The 10,567-nt window shown below is 32.6% G+C and overlaps 1 protein-coding gene across 1 annotated transcript; it reads left to right on the top strand.

Moving 5' to 3' along the window:
* The first annotated feature begins 152 nt into the window (after positions 1-152).
* PJVK (pejvakin) lies at positions 153-10,349 on the top strand. Its single transcript, XM_003764010.4, has 6 exons — positions 153-1,413; positions 3,360-3,558; positions 4,705-4,846; positions 6,083-6,200; positions 9,655-9,753; positions 10,041-10,349. Exons 1-6 carry the CDS (start codon positions 1,203-1,205, stop codon positions 10,334-10,336), a joined length of 1,065 nt encoding a protein of 354 aa, XP_003764058.1. The 5' UTR covers positions 153-1,202; the 3' UTR covers positions 10,337-10,349.
* Positions 10,350-10,567: the final 218 nt, after the last annotated feature.

Genomic DNA, 10,567 nt, shown 5'->3' with positions numbered 1-10,567 from the left:
CCCGCTCTCGGTACTGCCAGCCCCTCCGCGGAGATAGCCCAAACCTTGAACATTAAAAGAATTCCCTTTTTTTTTTTTTTTTTTTTTTTTAATCCTTACCGTAGTTTTATTGTTTTTTTTTTTTTTTTTATTAATTTTATTAAACAGTGCATTAAGGCCGGCTGTATAAAAATTTTTGGAAACCAAACCTGCACTCTTCTTGGATCTCCCCAAAGAAGATAGCTATTGTTTTAAAATAACCGGCATCGAACCGGGCCCTAGCATCGCCCTACATTTGGGCTACTGCTGATTCACCGAGTGTACCTTCTGGCCCCAAATGCTTGGAGGGAAATGCCCTCCCCTGGGCCTTCCCTTGTCACCGCTGACCCTCGCTCCACAGCCACAGCTTGGAAAACAAGAATAAAATCATGAAGGAAAACACTCTCAGGTCCCCATTATAACCAGGTTTTTCAATCTCAAGCATAAATCCAGAGAATAAAATACTCATATGAGATGATTAGACAATAATATGAATCTTGGGACTGTTCTTAGGGCAATAAAAGGATCCCACTATGTGCTAAGAATTTAATACCAACCCCCTCACATTTTTTGTTGTTGTTGAGCAGAAGAGGGTAAAATGAGACATAAGAAAACCGGAGTGTTTAAATTGCTCCCCAATAATTCTTTTTCTATTGCCCGAAATGGCATAACAATACCGTCCCCAAACTGGCATCATTAACTTAAGAAATTTCCTTTGGATCAATTCCACTAAAGATTGTATCCAGGGCAAATAAGTGCTGGTCATTTCAATCCTCAGGTCTTGCCAATGTCTCCTACTGGATTCATACTTACTTAGCTCTGGTCCTGACAAAAGACATCATTGTCACTTAATATCAGTTTCTTCTATTAGCTTTTTTTGTCATATAGGATGGTGGTGGTGGTGGCACTTCAGTCATACCTTTAGTATATCAGTTTACACTTGATGTATAATTCATTATGCTGAGTACATGAAGCTGAAAGGGAGCTCTGAGTTCTGCATACTGGAAACTAGTTAGTGAAAACAGGTTATTTTGCTTTTCTAATCAAGTATATAATTGCATTTAAAAATTCATTCTAGATTTAGTTTTTTGCCTGGTAATTTTCTTTAAAACACTAGGCTTTTGAATATGGATTTATATCTGGAAGTTACAGTTGAAGTGTTTTATCATTAATATTATATTAATATGTTTGCTGCTGCTACCAAGAGCTTTGTTAAACAAGTTGGAGATGGAGGGAGATTAGTTCCCGTTCCAAGCCTCAGTGAAGCTGACAAATATCAGCCTTTGAGCCTTGTGGTTAAAAAGAAAAGATGCTTTTTGTTACAGAGAGCTACATTTACCTCAACACCTTTTACACTGAATGATATTCTCCTAGGAGACAGAGAAATTTCAGCTGGTAAGTTTTCCAATAGCTTTTGAAAGCCTGTTTTTAGAGTAACTACTCTTTGTACTCTATTACTAGCCTACTAAATACAGGTAGCATGTTATAGGAATAGTATGATTTTTTATTAATAGTCAAATTTTCTGTTGAAATTGGTGTTTTGATATTAGTAACAGAAAGTGCTTCAAATTTATATATCATCAAAATTAATAAAAGCTCAAAATGTTTTCAAATCTCTTAAATGCATGGAACTCCTCAATTGCCACATCTTCCTTTCTCTCCCTATTTCTTTGTGCATATATTTATATCTATCCATCCATATATATACATATATATGCTGTTATAACTTTTCCTTTCCACTGAGTAGATGGTAAACTTCTTGTGGTCAGAGATAATTTTCATTTTTATCTTTGTGTGGTCTTAGCTTATCATAGTCCCTGGCTTTTAAGTGCTCAATAAATAGGTATTTAATTGAATAGAGTATTTTTACCAATCAATTTGTAATAAGGTCACTTTACGATGATATTAGCACTATATAAATGTAGTGCTTTAGAGTTTACAAAGCCCTTTCCATATTTTATTGAATTTGGAAAATCCCTGTAAGGTAAATTCTATTATTATTGTTATTTTATAGACAAGGAAACTGAGGGACTTGCCATTCCTAATTACTCACAATTGGTTTGAACTGGTGGTCTTGACTATCTACATCCAGGGCTTTTATCACTATACCCACTTAGGTACTTCACATATTAAAGGACTGCAAAATGGGAACAATGAATTAAATCAGATGATGAAGGGGATTTCATAATCATAAGGAACTTCCCATTTATGACATTGTAAATAAATTCTAGAAAATTGCTTAAGGCACATAGAGGTTCAGTAATTTACTTAGTGTCATACAAATAGTATGTATTAGAGTAGACATATTGAAGCAGTTTAAAGGGATTGGTAGATGAATTAGAGGGCTGGTCCTGGAATCAGAAAGACCTGAGTTCAAATCCAGCCACAGATACTTACTAACTAGCTGAAGGACCCTGGAGGCAAGTCATTCAACCCTGTTTGCTTTAGTCCAAGGAGAAGGAAGTAGTAAGTACTTCTTGCATCTTTGCCAAGAAAATCCTGTGGATGGTATTGGCAAGCTATGGACCACATGTGTGTTTACTGAAAAACAGCATACAGAATAAGGATCTAGAGGCAGAATTTGAATACAGATTAACCAGTAATCAAACTACACAGGTAGGTGGTATAGTAGAAAGGATGCTGAGCCTGGAGTCAGGAAGACCTGAGTTCAAATCCAATCTTAGACACTTATGAGCTATAGGACACTGGGTAAGCCATTTAACTCAATTTATCTTGATTCTTTCTTATAAAATGAGCTGGAGAAGAAAATGGCAAACCATTCCAGTATCTTTGCAAGGAAAATGCCAAATAGGATCATTAAGAGTCAGATAGGACTGAAAATGACTGAAACATCTTAACTTCAAATAAGCACTCATATACTGCCATATTGCTTACAAAGAAGCAAAAGCACTTTGATATGGAGAAATTATCCTATCATTATTTCTACTACCACTACTTACAATTGTCATACTGTGTTGCTTTTGTCATTTAAGTTATTAATATATAGAGATAGTCTATTTTAGTTAATTCAATTTTTCTAGATCTAGTTGGAACACAGGAGTTTGAATTGGCATTTTAACAACAGATTGTTACTTATAAAATACTCCTACCATCTTATTCTTCTTTTCATACAACATTTTCTTGAGTACAAAGAATATTATTCATCATTTAACTGCATAACCTACTTTAGTTGCTTAAATTGAATTGATAAATTGATATTTTGAAAATTTGATTTAAGCCATTGTCATTATCATAACATAACTTTTTTAAATATACTTTTAAAATAATCATAGTATGTGAGTGAGAGACATTTAAAACACAACAATATTCTTTTATTAAAGGTATTTCATCCTACCAATTATTGAATTATGAAGATAAATCAGATGTTTCCCTCTATGGAAACAGACGAGGAAATCATATGGTGAATGATGTTGGGATTAATGTTGCTGGATCAGATTCTATTGCAGTAAAAGCTTCATTTGGTGTGGTAACTAAGCATGAAGTGGAAGTAACGACATTACTCAAGGAACTTACTACTAGGTCAGTATGTTTTCGATGTATTTTAAAAATCCAGGTAAAATGTCTGAATATTACAAATTTGGCTATAATACATTTAAAATGTGTTTTATATTTTACAAAACTGAGCAATTTAATGTTTAAGTTCAGAATTCTACAATTAATTTTGTGAGTTTTAAAAATCATTTGCAAAAGGTTGGTCCATAAAAGGTGCTTTTCTCAGGGCCATATTTGATAAATACTACCTCTTCCTCTCCTAATAATATTTCTTTCCAGATTTCTATTTATTTCCATGTCATAGAGGGTTTTTATTTAGGCAAGAACTAGGCATTTATTAACCATTGATAATGTAGCAGGTTTAGTGTTGGAAAAACTCCCTCCCCCAAACAAGAACAACAACAACAACAAAAGAAAACCGCTGCCCCTGCCCTTGAGGACCCTACATCTAATCCTTAAAATTTTGCAATTTAGGGGATGGTTCAGTGAATAGTGTTGGCCTTGGAATCAGTGTAAGATTCCTCTTCCAGAGTTCAAATCCAGGCTCAAATTCTTAGCCGTGTGATCCTGGGCAAGTCAATTTATCCTTCTTGCCTCAGGATAAGGCAAAATGAGTTGGAGTAGGAAATGGCAAACCATTCTACTGTCTTTTCCAAGGAAATCCCAAATGCAGTTACAAAGAGTAGAACTGAAAAAATGAAACAATAACAATAATCTTTATTGACTCACAGAAGAGAATGGTAAACTAAAGAATATAACTTGGTCAAACCCCTGGAGGTAGGTGCTATTATTATCCCCATTTTGCAGATGAGGAAAAAGACAAAGACACTGGATACATAAGGAATAGGAAAGTATAGAGAAACAAAACAAAGCAAATACCTCACAATTAAGAAACAAGGTATTACAAACAAATTATTTTTTGCTTTCCCAGAAAATTACGGCAATCCGGTGATTGCCTAAAATCAAGGTTTGGTATTAGTTGAATTCTTTTAAAAGAATTTACTGAATTTCTTTTAATCAATATGTTGATATGAATTCCTTTTAAGCCTGTTCAAAATGTTTTATGTCACATGCAAATAGGTTTTTAATTCACTTTTATGAATAATTAGAAAACAAGTAAATGTAATTAGGTAATACAAAACTATTTATGAATTTCTCTTATTTTTATTTTAGAAAAATTAACTTTGATCATTGCTTAATCCGTCAATCAAGGAGTAGTAGAAAGGCAGTATTGTGTGTGGTCATGGAAAGTATTAGAACAACACGCCAGTGTTCATTATCTGTTCATGCTGGAATGCGTGGGGAAGCAGTGAGGGTAAATATCCTTAAAAGACTTCTCTTACTAACTAAAAGGTTATGATGCATGTATTTTAAAACTAGAAACTAGTGTTTTAGTGGTACTATGACAAAAGAGTGGTTATAATAGAATGTTTTTGTTTAACATTTTGATAGAAAATGACAGAAAATGTGATATTTCTTACATTGAAATTTTTATTTGTGTGTCAAACTTGTGAAAAAATCTCCAAGAAAATCTGGATATTAAATTCAAGGAATTTAATGATGCCCAAATATCTGTCGTCATGAAATAAAGTGCATATAACTAAAGATCATCCTTTAATCACTGAAATGATGCTACAAGAATAAAAGTAGGTGTTTGGTTCAAAATGTATATTTTTCTTTTTTTAATCATACAGATTAAATACTTTGGAAACAATTATTTATAGAGAACTATAATGTTATAATATTCTGTTGTAATATTTCAAACATCTCAGAGTTTAAACTTTTAGTTTAAAATAATTTTAGTAAGTTATTTTTACTTAAATCTTTAAACCAATTATATTTCTTCATTTCATTTAGTGAAACTCAATGATTTGACTAATTTATTTTAAAAGAATTGCATTTTTTAGGGATGGAAAGGTAAGATTTTGGCAAAATTTTATCTAAATGTCAGTAGAGTGAAGCTTTGTCTGCCTGGGACAACTGATTTGTACAGAAACGGAAAGAGAAAGTATTGATTTAATCTGGCTAGTTTAACAAACTATTCACCTATGAATTAGAACTTTTACTGGCCTGAAAGACACAGACAAGCTTTTATTTAGAATATCTTTCAAAGGTTGCTGAAAGTCCCAAGGCATCAGAACAGCTCCATACATCAGTAAACCAGTAAGACCAAAGGAAATTTTAAAATAATCTATTTGATTTACATTTGTAACTAGAATAAAAGGAGTGAAGGGGATTAAGGATTTGCCTCTTTGGAGAGCATTATTATTGCAAAAGAGTTAATATTATTAAGTCCAATAGTAATGTGAGTGAAATGGAATAAAATATTTCCTTCCTTAAGATAAATTACCATTTTCTAATAGAGTTGTCCCTAGAAGAGTCAAATAATTTCAAACAAGATAGTTCTTTACATTAAAAATAGGTTTATCCTAAAAATAATTGAATAAGAGAATTGAATAAATATTATTCTTTATTTCATTCACACTCAAAAGAATTTCCCTTTCATAATTGATTCTGTACTAATACATGTTATTTCTTTTTTGAATATTAGTTTCACATTATTGATGAACAAAACCCAAAGGGAAGAGACAAAGCTATTGTTTTTCCAGCACACACAACCATAGCTTTTAGTGTTTTTGAACTTTTCATTTATTTGGATGGTGCCTTTGGTAAGTAATCTGTTTGTGAGATATCCACATACTTATGCTTTTCAAATAAACTATTTTACAATTATTTTATATGAAACCAAATGCAGTAATACTTTCCCGAAGGGCCAGTCTTATGCAGAAATGACAGTAGGTGACTTTTATCTACCGGGATCCTCCATTCTCAAAAACATCTATTACCTGCTTTACATTATATCTTTAAGCAATTGTATGTTCTAATCAGAGATTGATGTTAAAAATGATTGGGAACAACATATTGAGCTACTATTATGCTAGGATGTAAATAACTAATATTTTCTAAAAGCACATTTTGATTGAAGGGGTGGAGAACAGGGTAAGAAAAAATGAGGACTACACACCTGAAAAGATAATACATTTGTTGGGATAGGAGGAAGAGATGTAAAAGTAAGAAAATAAAGATACTATGTTATGTTTGCTTGGTGCTGCTGGCCTTGATTTACAGATTTCTAGTACAAACTTTTAAAAAAAGAAAAACTAACAAATAATTTTAAGGGACATAAAGAACATAAAATACTCACCGGGAAATTTATTCCTAATCTTGACATTGGTGGCTGTTCAACTTAAATCTGTGAATCTCTGTTTTATATTTTTAAATTTTTCAAAAATGATTTTAAGATATTAGCTTGTTGAAACAACTGCTAACCTAATTTTTTATACTCCTTTTTTCCAAGCAGGATATGAAACTAGGCAGTAGTAGTTATGAATCTATAGGTTTATAGTATAATATCTAACAAAATGAGTGTTCTAAACACAATAAATACCCAATAAGTATTAAGTGTTTAAAATGTTGACAAATGTTTAAATCTTCCTATGCTGGGATGTTCATCACAATGACTCATAAATTAGGAATAGAGTTATATCAATTTAAAATGAGATCTAGAGATAAAGTGATTTACTCATGGCAACATAACTAATCAAAATTACAAATAGATTTATCACAACTTTTAGCTCAGCATTCCTTGAGCTATTTCAGACTGCTCTTCAAAATCTACAGAATGTAAAGATTGAGATATATGGCCTCTTAGATCTGGTCCAGACTCTAAATCCTATGATTGTTTTCAGTCTTAATTTATATCACCATCCATTCTAAATATTCTTCACTTTAGGTACTCTGGACTATTATTCCCCACACCTACCCTGCCTTTACCTGCCTGTTTATTGGCTTTATTACATATCTCCTAGGTTGCCATCTTTCCTCCTCCTGTTGAAGTCCTACACATCCTTTAAAGCCCATCTTAAAAGCCACCTCTTTCAGGATGCTTTCCTTGAACCTCCTAATGAATAGTGTTCTCCCTAATCTCACACAGCTCTTTGTGCTTCTCAGGTACTTTCTTTTAAACAGTATTTTTTTCCCAATTATACAGACAGACAATTTTAACATTCATTAAAATTTTTTAAAGTTTCAAATTCTCTCTCTCCCTTTTTCACTAAAATTTTTAGCAATTTAATATAGGTTATATATGTGCAATCATGTAAAACATTTCCATATTAGTCATGCAGTGAAAGAATAGGCCAAAAGAAAAAAAAAACTTAGGGAAAAATAGTAAAAATGTTCATTAAAAATAGTAAAAATTCTGCATTCAGACTTCATCATCTTTGAATGGAAAGCATTTTCCATCATTTGTCTTTTGGAGTTGTCTTAGATCCTTGTATGGCTGATAAAAGCAAAATCATTCGTATTTATTGTACAATGTTGTGGATGCAGTGTATGATTTTCTCTTGGTTCTGCTCACTTCACTTTGCATCAGTTCATGTAATCCTTTCCAGGTTTTTCCTCTCAGGTACTTTTAATGGTACTGAGATCAGGGACTATTTTATATAATTTTAGTTTATTCTATGGTACAATCCTTTCTGTATTTCACACATTAATTAGACAAATGTTTATTGAATTGAATTGAATCCTATAAGCAGCCCTTTTGTCCTTTTTAAAGAATCTCTGATGGCAGCCCTCTTTTACAGAATCACAGACTTAGAGAAGTAGAAGGAACCTTAGCGATCATCTTATCCAACCCTTATAGTAAGAATACCCTCATTTATCATAGATCAGACAAGAGTTTGTTTAGTCTCTGCTTGAAGATCCCCAAGGAAGAGGAATATCTTGCCCCTCTCTGGGGATCCCTGTTCACTTTTTCACAGTTCTAATGCCCAAATTGTCTCCTTTGTAATTTCTACCCATTGCTTCTACCCAGTGGGGCCAGGTGCACATGTCTAATTCTCCATAACATCAAATATTTGAATTCAGCTATTATCTATTCCCTCTAAGTCTTCTCTAGATTAAACATGCTCTTTCTTTAGTTGAACCTGAATCAGCAGAATTGATCAGCATCCCAGCTACCCTCCTCTGGACATTGTTTAGTTTATCAATGTCCTTTAAACCATGGTGCTGAGAACTGAACACAATACCCTACATGAAAACAGCTTTCTTGGAAGCTATGCCTTTTTTAATGAAACCCAATATCTATTGGCTTTGTACTTGCCACATTGCATTGCTGACTCATTGAGTTTGTAGTCCATTAAAACACCAAAATCTTTTTCAGAACATGTGCTCTCTATCACAATCTTATATTTGTGAAGTTGATTTTTTTGGTACTCAAGTACATGATTTGAATCTTATACCTATTGAATTTCACCTTGTTAGATTGAAACTAATGCTCTAGCCTGCCAAGATCCACTCTACCAATTATGTCTGTTGCTGATGCTGCCTATCTGGCTGACCATTTGTTTACTAACTCAAGAATTTTTAGATGTATCTCTTTTAATCTGTATTAATCCACTGATTCTCTAAAGTAGCTTTTCCCAGCTTGGTCATTTTTGTTTTCACTATTCCATGTAACTTTTAAAAAGAAAAAATTAGTCAAATATGAATTATTTGCCTCTAGGAAAGAGAACAAGGTACAAATATTAGAAATTAGATATACCCAAACGAGTAGTGTTTTTTGTAATCTGTGAGGTCTGGGTTTTGGGTTTTGTTTTGTTGGGTTTTTTTGTTTGTTCTTTCGGGTTTTTTTGTTTTTGTTTTTGTTTTTTTTTTTTTTTTGACTGTCAGGGCTAACTACAATTTTAGGGCTGCATAAAATTCAAAACTGGATTTCAAAAAACAAAAGATAGATCATGCAATCCAAATGGTTGAGGTAAGGGAGCCCTCTAGCTTTTGTAGTGTGTAAAAATCATCTGAAGATTATTGTAGTGAATTTCTATTTTACCTCTTTGGTGGCTTTTTCTGCAATTACCAATAAATGACTAGTACAGATCATGTGAGACACTATAAAGAAAGGCAAGAAAACAGTCCCTGCTCCCATGGAGCTCCCAATGTAATGGGGAAGACAACATCCAAACTACTCTATATAAACAAGTTGTAGAGCGGCTGGATTTGGGTTTCTTTTTCCTAACAATGTTGTGCTATGCTTTTTTTTCTTCTTCTTTTTCTTTTTGTTAGACCTTTGTGTCACTTCAGTGTCAAAAGGAGGATTTGAAAGAGAAGAAACAACAACATTCGCAATATTCTACAGATTAAGAAATATACTGTTTGAACGAAGTATGTCATTTGAGACTGATCACTAGTTATATTAATGAAAGGGTATTTGGGATACATATTTTCCCTTCTTCATTAAAATATAAACTTATCTACTCAATCTGCTATCTCTAATCAAAATGAAGAATTTAAATTAAAAATTTTTGTAGCTTGATTTTAAAAACTTTTGAATCTGCTTGTTGAAGTACTTTAAATTTTAGATGACATTTATAAAAAAAAATTCATTTGTGGCTTTATCTTTCTCCTTGTACTTTTAATTTATGCTTATTTTTGTGTGCTTTCCTTTTCAGATAGAAGGGTGATGGATGCTATTGCTCGCTCTGAACTTTACATGGATGACCTTTTCTCAGATTACTACTATGATAAATCCCTCAGTATGACTGACTTCTCTCTTAGAGAAGGGACTCATGTCCGAGTTAATTTACTCAATCACAATATTCCAAAAGGACCTTGTGTCCTCTGTGGAATGGGCAACTATAAGAGGGAAACTGTTTATGGATGTTTTGAGTGTTCTTTCAATGGACAAAAGTATGTAAGACTTCATGCTGTGCCCTGCTTTGATGTTTGGCACAAGAGAATGAAATAAAATAAGTGCCTTTAATGTAGTTTTAAGTGAAATTGTGCCATAACCCTTTCCAAATTATCTGGATTCAAATGAGTCAATTAATTGTGAAAGAGAAGAAAGGTTAAAAATTAGCTTCAATGATATTTATATTTTAATTTTCCTTAAAAATTTTATTTATATTTCAAAATATAGTGTTTCAAAAACAGCTGGAATAGTTACTATAAAAAGATTGTGGTATTATGTTGTTTTGTC

Source organism: Sarcophilus harrisii, chromosome 3, assembly GCF_902635505.1.
Source record: "Sarcophilus harrisii chromosome 3, mSarHar1.11, whole genome shotgun sequence".
Taxonomy (NCBI): domain Eukaryota; kingdom Metazoa; phylum Chordata; class Mammalia; order Dasyuromorphia; family Dasyuridae; genus Sarcophilus; species Sarcophilus harrisii.
The sequence above is the reverse complement of the archived record's forward strand: the minus strand, read 5'-3'. Positions and strand labels throughout refer to the sequence as shown.